We start from the raw sequence: 23,251 nt of genomic DNA on the forward strand, positions 1-23,251 counted from the left end.
CAAAATAAAGCTACTCACGGATTATTAGCTTGATAGTAATCAAGTGCAAAAATGGGCGATGGATCCTGGACTATATCTTATATATATCTTTTTTATTTCTTCTATTCTTATTAACTCTGTTATTATTGCGCCTCCCTTTTACATTAGTATACACTGCGTTTTCCTTGTCCACCAGGTTGTCTGGAAGAGATCGCTGCTTAAGCGATAAGACCGCCTGTTGTGCTCTTCATGTTATTATTATGTTGTTATTTATATCCTGTTTTTACTCTTCTTGTAAAGGTGCACAATAAAGAGTTTTTGATTGATTGATTGATTGAACTCATTCACGTGTGGAAAATATAGTTGAAAACGGTCGCGTATCCGAAGGTTTCTCTAAAAACACTAACAAATTATAATTTACGAACGAAGTTTCGCTTCACGCGCTATACGCGGCCACATCCAAGGGTACCTACAGTTTCTTTGTAAGCCCTACAATTTACCTGCCTGATAGCCTAGTCGTGGCCATTCATACGTCTGAGATTAAAACCTTTGTGCTATACTGATTGAAATATTCTTCATGCCGCTACTATTCGTGTAAGGAGTAAAGACGGACTTGGTGCGATATTTTATGCATTTATATTTAACAATGGGATTGAGACTGTTTGTATACTTACTCTTGAATATCTAATTAATTGTGTGACATGGTATTTTCTTGTGTTTGATTTTACGCGAGTATTATACATTTGGAAATTACAGACTTATTAGCGAGCGTGGTCGCGGGGAGTCACCCCGTAAAGTGTTCGAAACGTCGGGTTAATAATATAATGAATAAATCGCGTTTAAAATCCGTGTAATAGTCTTTAATTTATAATTGTATGGCAATTTATTTTTTTAGATCCATTTAGTCTATTCTTCTTATCGTACTATTTTAATAAAACGGTATTTGATCAAAAATACAACACATTTATTAGAAATTTGGTCGCCATCACATGTCACATCACAAAAGTGTCAGACCCGTTTCAAATTGTCACAGCATCATTAACGTAAATAATATGAGAATGATATCAGGTCCATATCATTATTCCCCTTTCTCCATTGTACTATCCCGGTTTGCGGTTAGCCACACACCCGCATTTTGGCGTTTGTCGCTTATCATGTTATATCTGAGCCGGTCTGGACAATACGAGCAGATATAGCAAAATAATATTTCGTGACTGAAATATTTAATTGTAATATTTTAGAACTACCAATTTTACTCTAATGTATTCAAAATGCAATCTCGATAGATCTGTATCAAGATTCATCGCGAATTACTATTTATCTATACTAATACTAGCTACTACTGAGCCGGCAAACGCTGTTCTGCCTTACTCATTTAGGGGTATGAAAAATAGATGTTGGCCAATATGCATTGGGTAGGTCTGAGAATGTTAGTGAAACGCGAAAGTTTGTAAGTATGGATGGATGGATGTATGAATATTTGTTAGTCTTTCGGGCGAAAACAGCTAATCGGATCTGTATAAAATTTGATGCAGAGATATAGTTTGGATTACTGGTGCCACGCGAGTGACACCGCGGGTTACTAGTAGGCTATATATGTACGACGGGCAAATCGCTAGTATTTAAATATTTATTCGATGTATTCAATACTTATCGAGAATACTGAACAATATTAACTAAATACACATACCCCAATGTCATATCAAAGGGATAGACAGCTTATACACCAGTAACATTATTTTCTACCGGCAACGGCTGTTTATTAGTCTACTCTTTTACTCTTATGCATAAAACAAATGACTTCTCGCTCGCTCGCTCACACGATTCGGGCAAATAGCTGACTGTTCCTGAGCATGTACTATGTTTTTATTATATAACTTTAAAATTGAACTTACGTCATTCATAGGTTAGGTTTATTAAAAACGCAATTTTAAATTTTTTAATATACCCTCTGTTTCTAAAGAAAGTTACATTTACTCTACATGCAATAAAAAATGAATCCAATTTTGCAATTTAACTCATTCTACTTAAATTTATTCAGATGAAGTTACGCACTGATAAACGACCTGACGTAGGCCTCTGAAACTGTCAAGCGTCTGATTAAAACCCTTGATTGACCTTTACCCGCAAAAGGTTTTACGAGCACTAGATCTCTGGATATCATAGGAGCTGTGTTAGCTTTGCTTTGAAGGAGTAGCACTAGCTATGTAGACTGTCATTTTATGAACATGCTTTCTAGCTGTTGCAATTCTTTTAACCGACTTCCAAAGAGCCGAGATACTACAATCAACTGTATGTAATATTTAAAAATTATATATTATATATTCGTTTGATTTGTATAAAAACCTCGCATAGCAAATGCGTAGTAAATAGAACGTGGAATAGAATCTTGTAAAACGTAGCTACATTTAAAAAAAAACATATAAAACTATGAATTTAATGTAATGAATGAGCATATTTTAAATCTGATACGAAGTCTACAATTTGGATAATATAAGAACCTATACACCTATAAACAACGTTCATTGAGTTTTGAAAACAGTCTTCAAAGCTTTAACTTTCTATTCTTATTTCCGCACACAAATGAAAACACATATAAAAGACATAGCAATAATGAACATATAAAAAAGACAATAATCTTGCATCGTTAAAGCTGCCTAGGGTGCTATAAAGTTGACCGTAAAATGATCCTGAAGTAACCACATAAAAATTTAGTTGCTTGAAATATTTTAATGGTTTGAAAATTTCCCACAATTTCACTTTTACTGTTAAGGAAAAAAGGCTCTTGTATTAATTAAAAACACAACGAATTATCTATTTATGTTTTGTTCCCATTATCATAACATAATTACGTATCTGATTTTGATCTGAATTATGACTATTAATTTTATACTTATTACTAATATCAACTATATTTCCTTATTTTGTTAGAATTATTGTATTTTTAGAATTAAACTTCAATCTGCATCGTGCAGACATTGTTTATATTTAATTAAATTAGTTTTAAAAGTAAATTTGTTTTTTATTTTGGGGAATCCGGCTGTAGAATCGCTAGAATTAAATTCTCTATCCGGATTAGAATCGCCAGGATCAATTTTTTTTACGTATTCTCTATATAAGCAAGTGTGACAATGCAGTTTAATCATTAAAGCGTGTTTTTTCACTACATATTAATGTATAGAAACTATTATTTACGTAACGGATTCTTAGAACGTATAACACAAATTGCTCATGATGGATTAATAAAGAAAAATAAGCCCAAAATATCATCTTCCACTCAGCTATTCTTTACAATTTGCAAAAGTTTCGCATTCATAAAAGGGGTCGTACATTACCAGGGCAAGGTCCCAATAACCCGGGCGATATCTCCTTTATAGCCTTATTTACCGATAGCTCGATTGTGCTAGATTGAGCCACTTTCCTTGAAAATACGCGAACCCCACGATCAAGATTTAACCTGATTTATAGCAGCTATACGATATGTTAGAATTTCTTTATACGCTGAATTTAAGAGAAGTAAATCTCTTTAGGGGCTACGGAAGAGTATAGTTTTAAACTCAACGCATTAGTGTACCTATATATAATGCTTTGTTTTAACAATATGCTATATTCATAAGAAAGAATCAAAGGTACAGTAACTGATACTGTCACTCGTACTTGGCCAGCTAGATGGATTATGGATTACACCGTCATAGGAGGCATGGATCTCTGCAAAGAAAACATAATATATGAACTGATAATAAAGTAAAAATCCCTTGTAGGTCTAATGTATAAAAACCAAAAAGAGTAAAGTGAAACGAAAAGTAAATCGAAATATATCCAATTTGATATTTTCGTGACAGAAAAATATATTGAAAAAGTTTCGAAGCACAACTTACATCTTTATGATTTTCTTGTTATAAGCTTATCAGGCGTTCACAGGCTCCCTCGCTTTCAGAGTGTAATGGCGCGCGATTTATGGCGGGAAACGTATCCGCCATCACACATTCCGAAGATTTGCCGCGTAAATTATGATGCTATGAAATGCTGAATATTTTGTTCTCTTTATTTGGGAGAAAGTACTGGTATCTTTTTATCTATACAAACTACATGTATGAAGAGATATAAATCATATGAACATTTATATAATATTGTTAATAAGTACTTATAAAAGTATCAAACTCATAAAAAATATAATATTCAAATAAACCTTAAATACGTTTAACTCTTTTATGAATCAAACATAGTTATGTTTTTGTTTAACATTTTTTAGGCTCATATATACGTCGCTTCGATAATTCACATCGTTATAGTTGAAACAATTCGCATAAATTACATCGACTGTCAAATAACCTTAACAAACCGCTCCCAACAGCTCAGCAAAACTAATTACGTAACCCCGAAACAAACTACCTACTTAAAACGATTATAAAGTTTTCATTACAAATTACTAACGAGCGAGCTACGAGCCTAACTTCAGCCATTATAACTTAAATAAAAGAATTACTCTCAAGAACCTCAATGCTTTCCTCGATAAAAGCAATTAAACAGCATTTTACTTGTTTACAAAAGGAATATAAAAAAGCAATTGGTGTTTTCGCCGATTTGTGTAAAAGTTTTCAGAGTAGTTGATAGACATTCGAAAACAACTTTAACGGAAAAACAACAATTAGTATGACAATATGTATTACCTCGCAGAAATATATAGTTTTTTGAGAGAATACTTAATATTTTTAATATTCTATTTAAATTAAAAACTGTCTTAGCATTATCTCCTTAGAGAGTTGATAAAATATAATGCCATAAAAAGAGTCTCCTAAAATATATTATCCCTTAATGGATTGGATAAATGGATTAATTATCTATAGTAGGAATATCTCAATTGAAGTTTCGTTATATTCTCGTATATTGTATTTGTTTGAAAACACAAAATGAGTTGCATCTACATCCGACATCATATCCGTTTACACAAGTTCTTATTCAGATACTGGCGTCCGTATCCGAATGAATGGAAAAATAGTTTTAACTCAGGAACTTTTCCCATTACGTCCTATCATCTCAATGCTAGTTCACAAACTAAGCAGACAGAACGGAGGGAACGTATAAAACACAATTACACTTGTTTCCGGTAATTAATTTTTATAATTGAATTGAATTAAATTAAAAAATAGTTACATCCGAGCAATAATAATAAAAAAATATCGTAGTCTTTAATATGTAGGACACTTTCATAGACAGATATGTCTGAATTAGAAATTTTTTTTTTTTTCGTAATAAAATAACATACATTTTTCGTAAAGCTCTGTGATTCTGTGGGATTGTTACAGTCAAATATGTAAGTTAACGTTTCTAAACATTGCAGCCTCGTTACGCACATTCTATAAATTTCTCACTTGCACCCAACCTAATCCAGAAGCTCATTGCAGTGGTCACCGAACGAGGCGCATACTACAAGGCCCTCTCCTCTGAGTGTCAGTCACCTTTTCAAAATATACCATTCTTATCAAACCGTTCCCTAGTTACCATCATTCTAATTCTCCATAGCACTTAACCAGTTTAGACCAATTTCACACGCGAGTTGTCGTATCAATACCTCCCTCTGGCACGCTCACAGTCTCCTAATGAATGAGGTTGCTACAGCGTTACCCGTTGCTGAGTCATCCTTATCAAACTGTAACCCCTGTCACAAACAATTACACAGTTTACCTTAATTATCATTCTCATATTAAACCAGATCAGAACAATCCTACAAGCGAACTGTCGCCTCAGTATCCCCCGCTGGTGCGCTCTCGGTCCCCTGGTCAGCGAGTGAAGTTCGTACGGCATTGCCCACCGCGCTGGGCGTGGCCGGTATACCAGCTCTCGTCATCACTAATGGGGAGGGGAAGGTGCTAACTTCAAACGGCAGGCAACACCTTGCTGCTGACCCTATTGGCTTGGTGAGTATCCTAGCCTACTAATCCTACTAATATTATAAATGCGCAAGTTTGTAAGGATGTGTGTATGTTTGTTGCTCTTTCACGCAAAAACTACTGAACCGGTTGCAATGAAATTTGATACGTAGATAGCTGGACAACTGGAATAACGTATAGGCAACTTTTTATCATGATATTCATACGGGATATGAACCCGCGGGGCGCAGCTAGTTTTATAATATACGAAACTGTCATTGTCGGATTAATGATTGATGTTTTAATTGAAACTGTTTATCTTTAGTAACATTAAATTGATACATGTGGAATGTTTGATAATTTTTTCGTTGATACTATTTAACTCTAGAAACAGCCTGTGGTTAGCTCTATTGGAGGAGGCCTTGTCCATTATTTGCAACTATGTCATCAGTTACTTCAAACTACCTCCAATTGGAATAAGTTTTTTCGTTTTTATATTTTATGTAACACGTAATAGAAAATAATTAACTAATGGCGGGGTCAAACTATAAATCAAAAGAGCGATTAAATCCCATCCCAAGGTGACATGGTTAAAAGGTTCAAATTAAACATATTCTCCAGATTTATCTAGGCAGAGAAACAATTTTTTTAAACCTGAATATATATAAGCACCTATAACAAAATTATTATTCACAGAACTTCCCGTGGGGTCAGCGGCCCGTGTCTGTGTTGACAGAACAAGCTCTCTTGAAGATGGCCCGTCACCCCGCTGTTGTTCTGTTTATTGGTAAGAAATAAACACTCGGTAAAAATACAGATTAAAACACATTTTATTGTATAGCGTTTTTTAATAGCAGCGATTAATTATTATTCAGTATTTTAAATGCAAATCATTGGACCTGTAAAAAGCAATTATCAATCGATTTCGACAAACGATGTGCACTGAGAACTTAAATACTTAAAGATTGAAAGAGATATTTATTAGTACTAATAGTGTTCTGTTATCTATGGTACTACTAAATTGATTTTGAAGTTTCCATCGCCAATAAAAAAAGCTACACTATAAAAACCAAGAAAAGCGCCAAAACAAAATACGCATTTATAATTTGTATCATTAATTCCAGACGACGAAGACTCCGAAATAGAATTCGCGGAATCGGTCCTCACGCCCTCCGCGGAGTCATACTTCGAAGAATGCAGCATACAGTACCCCGGCTTCTGTCCCTACCAAAACTCGTCAGACGACGAGACAATGGACTTCGACTACTCGACCACGAAAACGTCACGAATCAAGAAGAAATTCAAACACGTGATGTTCTTCATCGGTATAGATGGGACGGACAGCGCGGACATGATTCGCGAACATATCGGTTTGGACGACGCCGTCCCGCTGCTGACCGCCATCGACTTCCCAAAACAGAAACTAGTGACGATGAAATATGGCGACGAAATAACCACAGATTCGGTGCAGAATTTTGTCGATGCGTTCTTGAGCGGAAACGCCGACTTCAAACCGTTGAAGCCGTACAGTGACAAGTGTTAGTGTACGCCTTTATAAAGCGCGCCATTCAACATGCCGTGTAAAGTTTTTTTTTATAATCATTTATTTAGCGGGCTTTTAAACTATTGTTTATGTCAGCCCCATTAAAACCAACACCCTTACAAACTATATACAAAGATGTTTAAAATAAAAAAAATTAAACAAAACAAAGCATTGCTACTACTATACTGCTAAACACTAATAAAACAAGAAAAAAATCAAAAACACGTCAAGTCTAAGGACTTGGTTCATAAACATACAGGATCTTACTAGTCGATAAACCATCTCTGCCTCCTCCGAAGTGTAAAGGTGTAATTACTCAGTATAATATGTATTATAATACTAGCTGTACTACGAGGTTTTACCTGCAAATAAAACCATGTGCAAAAACTTTCCCCCTATTTAGACGCTTCATGGGTCAACCCTTAAACATAAATTTTTTTAACATAGATTGTTTGAAGCTGGGTCTTCAACTATTTTCATTCCAAACTTTTAGAATCGCTGCAGTGGCTTACTTGTGAAGGTGTTACAAACAGACAAACTTTCGCGTTTACGATATTAATATGACCGCTATATTTTATCTTCGTTAATCGACCAAAATATGTTGCATATGCTTGTTAAAATCCAAGCCCATTAAGAATTCCTGTTTTAATAACTATAAAGGGATAAAAAAATCATGTTTACGGCTTTTTCCTTATTCTGCTCTGAACTAGTCAATGAAGTCACCATTGAAGACGATTTATTTAAAAAAATCGGTCAAGTGCGAGTCGGCCTTGCGACACTAAGGATTCCGTACTTATAAGCTATAGAGCAATGCAAAAAAAAAAAAAATAACGCCATCTTTCAATATTCAGCTGTCTAACTTCATCTTATGGAAGCTTAAAGTATGGAACCCTAAAACTAAAAGAAATAAGATAACTGATATGAATAAACTTTAATGTTAGGATTTTTTGATATAATAATGATGCCTTAGATTTACATACATTTTGTCAATTTAATAAACAGTAATTTATACATAAGTGTAGCATTTCTGTCTAGATCCTAGATTCAATAAGTATTTTCAAATTAAGTCAGGTCCGATGCATTATTTAATTTATTTTTTCCATTTTTATTACTAAATACGGTTTTTAATGTTAACAACAACAATATGCTCCTCTTATATGACTACCGATTTTCGCTTCTATTTGAGGTTTCTATTTAAATATTTTATTAAAAAAAGTCTCATTAATTTTATTTAAGAGCGACAGACCTGACATATTTCAAAGTATAAATATTTGTATTTTTGGCAATTTAATATTAAATAAATGAACATGTAGATCGTTTTTTACAGCTAAGAGTATGTAGACTGTGTAGCGACTTAGATTTATAATTTTGTATCTGTGATCAGTTCATGTATTAATAATTTAAAATATTCAAATAGTGTTTTTTAAGAGATTAACTTGAATGTTATTGTTTTATTTCACACTTCACTATACCCTAGTCCCTATAAATTTATTACACTTACATTTATATATTACTAGCTGTGCCCCGCGGTGTTACTCACGTATTACCTGATATTATATAGCCACAAACACTAATAAAGTTTTTCAAATCGAACCAGTAGTTCTTGAGATTACTGATATTTATTTTTAGAATACATATATTATTTTTTGATCTTCCGAGAAGCTAGAGCAAACAGTTCATAAGGAGAGGAATTTGATTGATTTTTCTATGTGATTTTTAGCAAAGGTCCTTTTGGGTCGCCTGATGGTAAGCGACAACCGCCCATAGACATTAGCAGAAGCTACAGTGCAAATTATTATTATTATTTTTTAACAGAATATATATATATATATATATATATATATATATATATATTACATATCAAATCAAGCATACCAAAAACCACAAAGACTTGTCCGACAAAATTTTCAATGGATTGCCAGCTTTAGTGAATAAAAGACATTCCCTCATTATTACTGTATTCTTTGATAAGAGATAAAGGATAGGTGTTCTTCTACCGACAAATTCGATTCGCCTCGGTTTTTTTTTCAATCTTATTATTGAATAACTAGCGAACGAAGTTAGTATTCTATTATGTTATCTGTGGTTTTACATTAAAACGTGTCTTCTTGATAAAATCCCTAAGATGATAATGAGCATGAAAATAGCTTATTCTATTCGTGTAATGAATATGTCCGCATCAGTGTTACCAACATAGATATACACTTAGAAATGAAATATTTTTAACGGATTTAAAACGCAATTTATTCATTATATTATTTAACCCGAATTTTACAGCGAGCGTGGAAACATTTTCATTTTCCCCCATTCACATTTTTCCCCTAGTATAAAGATGTAAACATACAAAAAAAATTTATCCTTATTAATTAACCCATAAAAATACGTTGGTGGTTAAGACTTATAACATAGGAAAAATAAATCTTAAATTGGTTTCACCGAGAAACCGCAATCTACAAAAAATAAGAATCGAAACAAAAATTATAGTCAATTTTTATATTTTATTTTTTTTTTATTAAAAAAGTAAATAAACTCTTATAAATAGTACATATTGAATGTTTATTCAATATTTATAATGAGTATCTATGGTCATATTATGAACGTTTTTTCAATTAGAATGTATCGAAAAGTACATACAACATTACAGTTACTAGTTCCCGATACCATGGGATTACAGAAATAAAAAATATTATATGTCCTTTCTCGGGGCTCTAACTTTCTACCAAATATCATCCAAATATTAGCAGGAACAATACAAATAAAACAAATGTTATGACTATTGAACTAACCATGTTCAATGTATTAAACCCATAATCAAAATATATACTCTGTGGACGACGCTTTAAAAATCTTTGTTTTTAATTTATATAGTCTGTGGAATTCCGCTTTTGGCTTTCTTGACTCAACCGACGCCATTATTGTGAAACAAAATTTTTATTCGATATTTCACGTGCTAAAAGCTAGCACTGATTTCTATTCATTTTGATTTACGCTATAAAAACAATAAACATGGCAGACAACGACGATCTTCTCGACTACGAAGACGAAGAGCAAGCAGATCAGCAAGCCGCTGACGGAGCGACCGAAGCGGCGCCAAAAAAAGAGGTTAAGGGATCCTATGTATCTATTCACAGTTCCGGCTTCAGAGATTTTCTTCTCAAACCTGAAATTTTGCGAGCTATAGTCGATTGTGGTTTTGAGCATCCGTCTGAAGTACAACACGAATGTATACCACAAGCGGTTCTGGGTATGGATATCTTATGCCAAGCTAAGTCCGGTATGGGAAAGACAGCTGTGTTTGTATTAGCAACGTTGCAGCAGCTCGAACCTTCCGAGAACCACGTCTACGTTCTAGTCATGTGTCACACCAGAGAGTTGGCTTTCCAAATAAGCAAGGAATACGAACGGTTCTCGAAGTACATGGCTGGAGTTAAAGTGTCAGTATTTTTTGGAGGTATGCCGATTCAAAAGGATGAAGAGGTTCTCAAGACTGCGTGCCCACACATCGTTGTCGGCACCCCTGGACGTATTCTTGCTCTTGTTAATAGCAAGAAGCTGAATTTGAAGCATTTGAAACATTTCATTCTTGATGAATGTGATAAAATGTTAGAATCTCTGGACATGAGAAGAGATGTACAAGAAATATTCAGAAATACGCCTCATGGAAAGCAAGTAATGATGTTCTCAGCCACACTGAGCAAGGAAATTCGACCGGTATGCAAGAAATTCATGCAGGACCCCATGGAAGTGTATGTAGACGATGAAGCTAAACTGACATTGCATGGATTACAACAACATTATCTGAAGCTGAAGGAGAATGAGAAGAATAAGAAGCTCTTTGAATTACTAGATATATTAGAGTTTAATCAAGTTGTTATATTTGTGAAATCAGTACAAAGATGCATCGCATTAGCTCAATTACTCACTGACCAGAACTTCCCTGCTATTGGAATTCACCGCAACATGTCCCAGGATGAACGTCTGTCACGCTATCAGCAATTTAAAGATTTCCAGAAGAGAATATTAGTCGCTACAAACTTGTTTGGAAGAGGAATGGATATTGAACGAGTCAACATAGTCTTCAATTATGATATGCCAGAAGATTCGGACACTTACCTACACAGAGTTGCACGGGCAGGAAGATTTGGTACCAAAGGTTTGGCCATCACCATGGTATCTGATGAAAATGATGCCAAGATCCTCAATGAGGTCCAAGATCGTTTTGATGTCAACATTACCGAGTTACCAGAAGTTGTAGAATTGTCTACGTACATTGAAGGGCGATAGATATTCATTCCGTTTGACCTGGTTTCTTACTAAGCTGTTCAATTAATTTTATTACTAAGTAATTATAAGATTAGTTTATAAAAACATTAAATTGTGTAATTTAATGTGTAACCGTATGAAAGGCCCAGTCCGATTGAAAGTAAATTAGAATTAAGTAATGAATAAAGTGACATTTGGTATTGTATATAATAGTTTTCTTTATCTGCGCTCTAAATAGTAAATAACAAATATTATACTTGAATAAGAAATCAAAATAGAAAAGAGATTAAAATTTATCTATATGTAAACAGGAGTATCAAAGTATGATTGGTTGATTTAGTATAATTGTTCTACCATTTGTTGAAATATTTTCATTCTAAATGATTTATCAGAATACAAAAAGATAAAAAGCCTTGATTATTTTTCCATTCTCAGATGAATGTATACTTTGACGAAAAGGTGTATATTTTAAATTTGAATACTCTGATGAAAAGGTGTATATTTTAAATTTGAAGCTTCACAAAGCAAATTGAAAGAAAACGCAATTTAAGTATTCTCATTTAATAAAGAAAAATCATGCAAAACACTTAGTATCTAGAATCTTACATACTTCTTATTAGTAAAAGTTTTTTCATGTGTAAGTCTAGTAATCATATCCAGAGCCCATTTGGGCTGGTCTCCGGGCACCATGTGACCTGCATCCCGAACCATTATTTCTACCAACTTTCCTCCTTGCTTCACATAACCTGCCAATTCATTGTCAACCAGCCAATGGTATCTTTTAGCAGACCTATATTCGTCTGCCCCAGTAAAATTCAGATTTCTCAAGTAATTAAGGGTCAATGGATAGGCAACAATAATATCAATTTGTCCATTATAAATAAGAATATAGTAGTGATCCAGCAACTCAGATATCCATGGAGCCACAGATTGCATAATATCTTGTTTTAAATGGTTCTCCACTTCTTTACCATCATTGAATTTCAGGTTACCAACATGTATCGCTCTTCTGACTGCTGATTTCTGAATCATGGGGCCAAAATCTTCCTTGACAAAGTAATCTTTTGTGTGTAAGAAGTTGAAATAAAAATCGAATCCTGTCATGTTGTAAAATATGCTTTTCCCATTAATAAGATCACCATTTAATAATGTGTCAAAAGCCTCAAAAGCAGGAATCCATTGTTTCTGTTTAATTGCATCAGTTACTTTCTTTTCATATTCTTCAAACACCTTAACCTGATTCCAATCTATTAATCCAATTTGGTACAAATATTGACTGTACAATATCTGATGTTCAGGATCACTCAAGCCATTACCAATTGCTAAAGCTTTCAAATTTATCTTTATTTTTGCAGTTGGATTTTTCTTATAGATAGTGTAAGCCAAAGCTGGTACATATTTTCCAGCATAAGACTCGCCGGTTATGAAGAACTTATTTTTCTGCAGCTCGGGAAATAGTTGGAAAAATTGAATAAGCGTTGAATAAAGATCTTCTCCGACTTGAGTTTGATTAGTACAGTAGCCATTGGGATTCTTCACGAAACTAAAACCTGTACCGACAGGATTGTCGATATAAATAACGTGGTGGCCGAGCGCCCAGTTATATTTACGTTTTTCGAATTTACCGTCTCTCACTCTAATAGGGCCATTTTCTGTGAAGAGACCAAAAAGGGATGTTGCACCGGGACCACCTTGTAACCACACAATAACAGGTGCGTCTTGGTTATTTGGTGCCATAGCTGGGAAGTACCAGAAAAATTGATTTGATCCATATTCCTTATTGACAGTAAAAAATCCAGAATAACTTTTCACACCTAATGTTTCAGTAAAAGATACTCTGGCAAGCCGTCTACCTTCCGTTATATTGCCGCTCTCTACGAATGGTGTCAGAAATAAAGGAGTTCCTGGATCTCCACCATCTGGTTCACCGATATTTAATTTCGGATAGCGATGAATAAAACACTGAACTGATACTAATATTTGAAAAAGAAATAAAATCCACAAAGATGACATGATGTCCGTGCGTGATGTGGCACGCACCGTACCTCATTAAAAACAACTGCCCACAATTTACATTAAACGGCAGCACATTTAAATAGCCGGCTTCAGTAATCAATATTATCGTACATTCCGCGACCACATAGCAAAGGTTAGGAATTTATGTAAACAATGTTAGATGTGAAATGTGAATTATTATCAATAGCTAGACTGTCGGACGTGGACTTAAATTTTTTATATAAAAAACATTTTCTATTGACCTCGATGTTTTAGTCATAAGACGGAATCCATGTACTTATGTAATTATTTCACATAAAAATTTCAAAAAGTGAAATAAAACGACAAGCTATTCTTAAAATTCTTGGATAATGCAATGTGTTTTGTTTATACGAGTATGTTATCGTTTAGGAAAAATAATATGATTTATACGTTTGTAATATTCTCAATTTCATAGAATCAATTAGTATGTAAGTTCATTGAACTTTGTAATATTCTATTTTCTAATTTTTCCGAAGGCTTTCTGAATTTCCTAAGCACTGATTGGTTAACAGGCAATAGTAATATAATGTAGGTATCAGCTGTTTCTCGGTGTTTTGACGTTTAAATCATAGACGAACGTTTATCGTACTTGATAGAAGGATTTCTAGTTTTTTATTTGCGTATTTCGTCAAATAATGTACTGATGATATGTATTTTAACAAATAAAACCTTAAATAAAATTTATTGAAAATGATAACGAATATAATGATATTACTTGTGACTTGTGTAACTGTTTTATATCAAATTTCTGCAGTAAAAGGTTCATTGTTTCCTTTTGTATATCCACGTATTAATTTAGAAGCAAAATTTAATGAAATTTCAGGTGATCCGTTAATTCTTACACCATACTTGGAGAAACGTGAAATAAGTTTAGCACGAAATCTCTCTCGTGTCAGTTTTACGGAAAAGATCGGGTTTCCTAGTTACGCCGGCTTCTTCACTGTAGATAAAAAATATGATTCAAACCTATATTTTTGGTATTTTCCTGCATTCAACAAGAATAAGGCCGCTCCAGTTGTTTTATGGCTCCAAGGAGGACCAGGCGGGAGTTCGCTTTTCGGCTTATTTACTGAAAATGGACCTTTGATAGCGAAGAAAAATGGTTTCGCAGTAAGAAAATATCACTGGGCTATCGAAAACAATCTCATTTTCATTGATAACCCAGTGGGGACTGGATTTAGTTTCACAAAGGATAAGAATGGATACTGCAAAGATGAAACATGCATAGCGAAAGGACTTCACTCGTGTTTACAGCAATTCTTCACATTGTTTCCAAACTTGCGAAACAATAATTTTTATATCACTGGTGAATCGTATGCTGGAAAATACATACCATCCTTAGGGTTGTATATTCACGATCAAAATATGATTTCCAAAGACAAAATTAACTTAAAAGGCATGGCATTAGGGAATGCCTATTGTGATCCAGTCAATCAATTGGATTACGGTAATTATTTATACCAACACGGTTTAATAGATTTCAACCAACAGAAATTATTTTTAAAAATGCAAACAGAGATCACAAATGAATTGAAACAACAAAATTGGATAGAAGCTGGTATACTTATGGACAAATTAATGGATGGTGATCTCACAAACTTCTCATACTTTAAAAACTACACAGGGTTTAGTAATTACTATAATTTCTTGGAGGATAAAGACACAACAGATACATCTGTGTTTATCAAACTTTTGAATAATGATAAAATAAGGAATAGTGTGCATGTAGGAGGTTTACCGTTTAATGATGGCAGAGAAGTACAAATAAACTTAAGTGCAGACATTTTACAGTCAGTAGCCCCTTATGTGTCACAATTATTATCTCATTATCGGTTAATGTTTTACAATGGACAGTTGGATATCATTGTTGCATATCCGTTAACTGAGAATTTTCTCCGCAACTTAAAATTTTCTGCTTCGGATGAATATAAAGTTGCTCCACGAAAAATCTGGAGGGTCGGCGACAATATTGCAGGATATTATAAAAAGGCTGGCAATTTAACTGAAGTATTGGTGAGAAATGCTGGGCATATGGTACCGCATGATCAGCCCAAATGGGCTTTTGATCTCATTCATAGATTTATATTGAATAAACTATAAAATATATTTTGTTGATATTTTTGAACTGATTGATCAATATTATGAAATTATTTTTTATATCCGAAATAAATGAATTAATATGCAATTTATTTGTTTATCTATTTAAGTTTCTACCCTACAAAAAAATTTAAAACACAAAATTAGTAAATTCCTTTATTTCTCTTACACGATAATCATTTAAAAATAAATAACATTTAATTGTACTTGCTTATATTTAATCAACAATCATTCTGACATTATAAGATCGCACACATTTATTTACAAGTCACTGGATTTACATTAAATTCTAACAATTAAAATAATTATAATATTCAAGATTAAAATCATAAATCAATTACATAAAATTCAAAAGATCTTACAAATCTCTACGATAGCTGAGCTTTCATAATGTTATTGTATACAAATGCATTGGTTATGAAATAGAGAATTATGTTACCATATAGAAAAGTGTGATGTTACAGCTTATTTCATAAAATTTCTAATAAAAATAGTACAAATCAAATAGTGTTTGTTATAATTACGAAAATTGTCTGTCTGTCTGTCTGTCTGTATTATCCCTATTTAATAGATTTTCACCGATACAAAAATACTGATATAATATCATTTCTTTTGCAAAATCTGTGTATTTATTTGACACAGTTCTCATCTGCAATGAATTATACATAAAATCTAACAGAAAAATATTTATTTTTTATTTGATATGTACTGATATTGATTCCTACTTATTTTACTTATATGGTGGGTTTAGGCCAGTAGAGCTGTCAGGGCATCTAGGAATTGCGTTCTTTGTGAAGTAGGCAGCACTATAACTGAAGTATCCACATAATCTAGTATCACGCTCGCTCCACTTTTTTGTGCTGCTTGCTCGAAAGCTGCACCAAATAAACTGGAAACATAATTTGTTTATTTTTATGGTATTTTGTATCTAATTTTATGTTTAAGTAGTTATTGACGAACAAAAGTTAGATAAAAGCAGTTAATGATTTTTTCATTATACTATTTCAATTACATCTACTCTACAAAAAAATTGCAAGAAACAATATTATTATTTTTTTTATTTTTTTGAATATAAAATCTAAGTAATAAAGCCGCCCAACAAATTGTACTCTTTTTCTTAGAGACCATGTTATTTGTTAAGTTTCCTTTGTAAAAATTTGCTGAAAATTAAATAAATAAATACAAAAAGAGTTCTATAAAATACAAAATTCCGTCATACTTGCGCGGCTCTTGGTCATATCTAGGCGGTACACCGAGTAACAAACACTGGCCGTTAGCTAGCGGCGAGCTGGCCAGCAATGGCCTAGAGCCACCTGTAGCGGAGGCCACCCAGCGAGCTGCCTCCCCTAGCCAGAGGGGACCACGGACGGAGGTGGATTCTGTGGTTCCCTGGAAATTATTATAGATAATATGATAACTAGATACTATGAATTTGACATAATTGGAAAGAGCAACTAGTTTCTTGGCGACTCTTCTTTGTAGAAACAGCTTTTCAAACTGTTGATAAATGTTAAAACGATATTATGTAGATTCAAAAGTCCTTCATGAAGTCTAATTGAATAAAAAAAAAATACTTATTTGAGTTTTGAAGTTCGAAAAAATTTACCACTTTGACCATTGGGAGTTCTTATAATGAAAAATATTTGAACCACTTTTTTTTTTTAATTTTGGGAAAGGTAGGTAGAGTTGCAATTTAAAATGGTTATAATGAATATAAAATATATATATGAATAAAGGCATGCACTAACAAGATACTAAAAAGTGGTGTACCTCATTTTTGAACATCCAGTAAGCTTGGAAAAGTATGAAACTCACATAATTATCATTTGGTATAAATTAAATATAATAAAGAAGAAAATAATAAACTATATTCATTAGGGGAACCGGAGGTCTGTTTCCTTTTTCTCTCCCTTCCCAACCCATTCCTTCTTTTCATTAAATTTTTTTTCTTGTCCCTTACACCTTTACAGCGGGCAGCAAAATCACCGATTCAAGACCTTTGCGAATGTTCATGGGCGGTGGTGAGCGCTTACCATCAGGCGAACCACCAGCTCTGTTGCCCGCAAATCGCATAAAAAAATAAAACTACAATATTGATTACATAATAATCATTAATTACCTCTTGCACTATAAAGTAATTAAACGGTCCAGCCAACAGAAGTCCTCTCGACGAAAGGACGCCCTGGGCTAATCGAGCCACTGCTTCTAGACTTCTGCGAGCTGATGTTACACCAAGTTTGAGGGCCTCGTTCTCACCGCACACTTCAAGGGCTGCAAGAGCTCTTTGGAACCCTTCTGCTCGTGGTATTGTGTCCTGGAATGTTGTTATAATTATTTGGGACTATTGTTGAATAGTGATAGGCCACCCTGTGCTAATAATAATAATAAACGGGCACATTTTCCGCAACTCGACGACTAGCGCCTATTTTGCGTGAAAAGAAAAGGAAGGGGTAGCCAGTCAAAGCTGGAACCATCCCAGCTCCTCCATAAAGCTAAGCAGCTTGAAAAAAGAAAGAAGCATCCTGTGCTATTAAATTATTGTCTTTTTTCCTTACGCCTCTTCAAAAATGGTCATGGGCGGTGGTGGAACTTGCTAACAGGGGACTGACCACTTCCATTGCCGAAGTATTTTTTTTTTTATGTTTTTTTTTATGTTACAGTCGGCAATGGAGCTGGTGGGACGCTTGATGGTAAGCGCTACCACCGCCCATGAACATTTGGAGAGGCACAAGGTCCATTGCAGACCTTACGCCTCTACAAATGGATTGCCGACTTTTTGGAAAGGGATTAAGAAAGGATTGTCGATAGGAATAAATGAATGGACTAGGGAGGTTTAGGAAAAGGATATGGGCCTCCGGCTCCCCCACTCACCGAACGAAACACACCAGAATGCTCTTTCACGCCGGTCTTCTGTGATGGTATGGTACTTTCACGGTGCAAGCTGGCCCAATTCGTGCCGAAGCGTGCTCGACACCCACACCACTAATTCACCGGTTTTCTGTGGAAGTGTGGTGCTCCCCCGGTGCGAGGTGCGTGCTCCTCCCACATATCCAACCAACTCACGTGTTCAATGAGCGCCATGCACGCGTACACCGTATCCAGCGCGGCCAGCGGGTGCGCGTGCGGGCGCTGCAGGAGGAAGGCGGGGCGGGTCGGCGCGCTCAGCTTGTGCTTGGGCGCCGCCGCCTCCAGCGCGCCGAGCAGCCCGCGCCGCAGCTCCACGTCCATCGAGCGGTAGGACTGACGCGCCTGCTGGAGGGGGAACCTGCGTGTACATGCACACATATTAGATAGGGGGAAACTGTGTATATATGCATTGATAGTAGATAGGCGGAACCTGCTTATATATGTATAGATATTAGATAGTATCTAATAGATACACGTCTACATCCCTAGTATTATTATAAATCAACCTGGGTGATAAATGCATAAATAAAGGTATGTACTGATAACTTATCTTTTTCAATTCGGTTGAAAATAAAAAATGACACACAAAAAGCTATTTTACAGCTATGTAACAATCAGATATTTATCGATAAATCCAACGGTATGTTTCAATAACTCACCCCATATCAGCAAGCAGCTGTCTCAACCTAGTGGCCCCGGAGCTGTTATGCAAGCGAAGCCGCGGGGCCAAGCCAGCCGCGTGACGTAACGCACCTTCCACTGACCACCAGCGGTAGAGCGGCAGCCATGCGTCCTTCGCTACCACCACGTGCGCCGACTGGAAAAGTTTAATGTAAAATTATGTTATTTTTTATTTATTAACTAGCTGTTCGCTCTGGTTACGCCCGTGGTACGCCTTTGTCATTCAGTGATGTTGCAGCAGTCTAATGGTGAAAGATTTTTTCGGTCTAGTGGTATTTTCGTGCAAGCGTTTCAAAAATTCTAAACTTTCCTATTTATAACATAAGCATAGAAAAGCAGTGTTAAAGCATTTAAGAATAAAATATAATTATTGAAGCAAACTTCTTCAGAGACCGTTGTATATATTTGCATTAATGCCTGGTAGGGATAGCTGACTTTTATATATTTGATAAGTTTCAATGAATATTGGACAATATACAATATATATAATAACCGATTCTGATTGTCAATACTAGACCAAATATTAAATGGGACTAAATGGAAGGCACCATCTCTCAAATAAAAAAAATACCGGTAAACCCAGTCAAAACTTCTGAGATAACAAACACAAAAAACTTTCCTATCTGACGTCAGTTGAAAAGGATAGTTGTGTTAGCTACACCACAAACAACGCAAGAAAGGCTGAACTGATTTTAATGAATTTTATTTTGTTGGTTTCACCACTTGAATTGGAATATTAACATTTAAAATTAAAACAATATATCTACAAGAGTGGAGCGGGGCACGCATCTAGCAGTAAATATACTCACAGTACTATGGGCAAGACAGCGCTGCAGCGGTTCAGCATCCAGCAAGCACCTCGCAGGCGGTCGCAAGTACAGCGCTGCGTGTGCAGTGCATCCAACAGCACCACACCACAGCACTGCAGCGCTGCAGCGGGACACCCGCACTGCTAGCTCCAGCGCTACACATGCACTCTGGAATTGCACGAACAAAATAAAGATGCTGTAACTAAGAAATGTTTAAAAAATAGAAAAAAGTCTCATGAGATTGGATTCGAAGCCGCGTCATTTGAAGAAATTGCTATAAAACTAAAAATTAAATGATGCCGTAAGAAAAAAGTTTAGTAATAACGGAAAAGTACATTAAACCAAATTCTTCCCTACATATGTATATGCAGAGAAAATTGTTACATAGAAAAAATTAAGAAGCATCAGTTCAGCGAATCGCAAGTTCCAAGGGAACAAACAAATATTTTAAATTAAATCTCTAAACTTCAATAAATGGTCTATCTAACATAAAAACATTTTTTCAAATCAGACCAGTACTTTCTGAGATTAATGCGTTCAACCAACCTAACAAACAAACTCTTCAGCTTTCGAATTTTCGTATAGATATATACCATTGCTTTGGAAAGCAGTTTCCACAGAGAAGTTAAAAGGAAACTGAATAGTAAAAATAAATAAATATGTATTACTATTATCACATACATATCAAACCGTGAAAGAACTTTGTAATGGTAGTTGTTCCTGAGATTAGTGTGTTCAAACAGGCAAACAAACTTTTCAGGTTTGGATTATTATTCTTAATATATGTATGAATAGAGGACTGATGGTAGAACTTATATTTTGAGTAGAATTTATGTATAAGCTTCACCATAGCATAGCACACTAATAGTAAAATGTCTGCTGTAATTTTTGTGTGTGTAGAATCACATATAAATAGACTAGAGAATTAAAAGAATTGTTTGATGTCTACATATCCAAAGACTGTCCTAGTTTTTTGTTTGCTTTTTTGCTTCTATAATATTTGTTAAAACAACAATGTTTAATACAATGTTAAAATATTTTTATACATACAAATATTGTAAAATGCATGTCTGTCACTGTCTGTTGTCTGTCTACTTCATGAAAAAATCATATCATAAGTTATGATTATACTAAAAAAATAAATTGTTACCTAGTGCTATTTGTCTAAATTTTTTAAGCTCCCCCTACTTGAGGGTTAAAATTTGGTATGAAAGTTCAATAGTTTTGTCTCCAATTGAAACTGCAGGGCAGCAAGTGCTACTATACATAGAAAAATGCTACTCACTGGCTTTCCATAATATGAAAACTGTGTATAATTGAACATGAGTGTATGCCGTCGTTCCTCCCATGCTTTCCGAGCTCTACGACGTTCAACCACAGCCTCAAGTCTATCTGCTCCTTGTAATTCATCATCATTCTCCTGAAATATTATCGATAGAGAATAGAGTAATTGAGCTGGAAAATTAATACAATAAGTTCCTAATTATATAAAAAGCTAGAAAACCAGTAAAATGATAAAATCATTTAAGTCATATTTATCACTACTTGACCCGTCTTGTCTTCAAAGAAATGGTGAAGTATGTCAAGTTTAAATGGTTTTCTTATTATTTATTGTGCTTTTTTATATTTTTCATTAATGTGAGTGTCCTCCTGATAATACCAAACACATCAGAAAAAGAATATGTGAAATCGGTTCAGCCATTCACATATGATATGATGCTCCTTTTTAAACATTAAATGAGCAACTATTTCTTTGATATTCCTTATCACATGTCTACCTTTTCTTAATTCAGATTAAATCTAATGCTTTGTGGATGTTATGTATTAGTGGGTTGTATGGAGTTAGACTTTAATTTATTCACAACTCAATATCCTTATAGCTATTAGATATTTGATATAATTTCTAAATGGTTTGCCTCATAAAATGAATTCAAATCCTTACCACAGACTAATATATTATATTTTAATGTTAACACTACAGGAGAGAAAAATCTGAAGACCATTTACAAAGCTATGAAATAGCTCACCTCTTCTTCTTCATCATCATCTCTAAATATATCATCAAAATTTGGAATGTTTTCCTCATCATCCTTATAAACTAATCGCACCTGAAATTACGAAAGAAAATAATTCAATTCCTTTTAGATATAATTTCAATTTGATGCTTTTAGGGACCAACCAACCAACCTGACCATCACTGTACACATTACAAATGTCTGTGGGCTTGTGAGAGTCTAAAACAAAGAAGACTACATCCTCTTCGGGTTGCAATATATCGACTAGATCTATGGTCCCGCCACAGTTCACAAGCACAACGTATTTTATTTCTTCATTGTTCTCTTCGTAGGCCGTTTTCAACTCCGATATGCCCCCCACTGGCACCAAGGTGTAAGATATATTGTCGCATTTAAACAAATCCTGAAGTATTTTACACGCACACACTGCATCCACATCATAATGAACGATTAAGAGGACCCGCTGTAATGAATTCAAAGCATTTACTAAACACATGATCGTTAGTAGAATGTAAACAATTTATTACTATACTAACATTGCCTAGAAGAACGTTGTAGAAATCATTTTTAATGTCTTCCACGAACATTTTCTATCTTCCTCAAATGTGGAAGCTGCGAAATATCAAGAAATCATTTTTCATTCTAACGTGCACTTATAAAAACTTCGAAACACCTGCTGATTTCAGTGAACAATTGACAAATGCAACTGACAAACAGACAATGACAACGAATGAAAGTTTTCGCGCCAAAATGAATATAATACTTACGTTACATACGGATTCAGCGTTTAACGGAACAATGGATTTAAGATATGATTAAATTAAAATAAAATCGAACATAAGAAACATAGCACTGTTTTGATAACAGTTAGTATAAACTAAGTACATTTTTAAGAAAATATTAGAAAAGAAGACACAAATTAAGTAATCAATAATCATGTATAGCTAAATTCATCGTAGTACCTCACCAGTATGTTAATATGAAATATCACAAACAATTATGAGATAATGAATAAACAAACTTAGAGTTTGAAAGAAAGTGTTTTTCCCA

The 23,251-nt window shown here is 34.4% G+C and overlaps 5 protein-coding genes across 5 annotated transcripts in view; 3 read left to right on the forward strand and 2 right to left on the reverse strand.

The window, feature by feature from the left end:
• LOC119833517 (nucleoredoxin-like) overlaps window positions 1–8,220 on the forward strand; it is a 33,373-nt gene extending 25,153 nt beyond the window's left edge. The window contains exons 4-6 of the mRNA XM_038357566.1: window positions 5,693–5,897; window positions 6,546–6,636; window positions 6,974–8,220. Coding sequence (XP_038213494.1) covers window positions 5,693–5,897; window positions 6,546–6,636; window positions 6,974–7,392 — 715 coding nt within the window. The 3' untranslated portion in view covers window positions 7,393–8,220. The remainder of the gene's footprint in view (window positions 1–5,692; window positions 5,898–6,545; window positions 6,637–6,973) is intronic.
• A 2,029-nt stretch (window positions 8,221–10,249) lies between these two features.
• Window positions 10,250–11,860, forward strand: LOC119833546 (ATP-dependent RNA helicase WM6). The gene has a single exon (XM_038357601.1). The coding sequence runs from the start codon at window positions 10,399–10,401 to the stop codon at window positions 11,674–11,676; it is 1,278 nt and encodes a 425-aa protein (XP_038213529.1). The 5' UTR covers window positions 10,250–10,398; the 3' UTR covers window positions 11,677–11,860.
• A 340-nt stretch (window positions 11,861–12,200) lies between these two features.
• Window positions 12,201–13,840, reverse strand: LOC119833526 (venom serine carboxypeptidase). The gene has a single exon (XM_038357578.1). The coding sequence runs from the start codon at window positions 13,666–13,668 to the stop codon at window positions 12,250–12,252; it is 1,419 nt and encodes a 472-aa protein (XP_038213506.1). The 5' UTR covers window positions 13,669–13,840; the 3' UTR covers window positions 12,201–12,249.
• Window positions 13,841–14,206: 366 nt separating this feature from the next.
• LOC119833537 (venom serine carboxypeptidase-like) lies at window positions 14,207–15,877 on the forward strand. Its single transcript, XM_038357589.1, has one exon. It carries the CDS (start codon window positions 14,383–14,385, stop codon window positions 15,790–15,792), a length of 1,410 nt encoding a protein of 469 aa, XP_038213517.1. The 5' UTR covers window positions 14,207–14,382; the 3' UTR covers window positions 15,793–15,877.
• A 55-nt stretch (window positions 15,878–15,932) lies between these two features.
• Window positions 15,933–22,899, reverse strand: LOC119833503 (cell division control protein 45 homolog). Its single transcript, XM_038357528.1, has 10 exons — window positions 22,738–22,899; window positions 22,374–22,664; window positions 22,214–22,294; window positions 21,472–21,606; window positions 20,187–20,354; window positions 19,356–19,513; window positions 18,853–19,054; window positions 17,909–18,103; window positions 17,009–17,178; window positions 15,933–16,678 (listed from the first exon to the last, which is right to left on the reverse strand). The coding sequence occupies exons 1-10, from the start codon at window positions 22,786–22,788 to the stop codon at window positions 16,537–16,539; spliced, it is 1,593 nt and encodes a 530-aa protein (XP_038213456.1). The 5' UTR covers window positions 22,789–22,899; the 3' UTR covers window positions 15,933–16,536.
• Window positions 22,900–23,251: the final 352 nt, after the last annotated feature.

Source organism: Zerene cesonia, chromosome 2 (genome assembly GCF_012273895.1).
Source record: "Zerene cesonia ecotype Mississippi chromosome 2, Zerene_cesonia_1.1, whole genome shotgun sequence".
NCBI lineage: Eukaryota > Metazoa > Arthropoda > Insecta > Lepidoptera > Pieridae > Zerene > Zerene cesonia.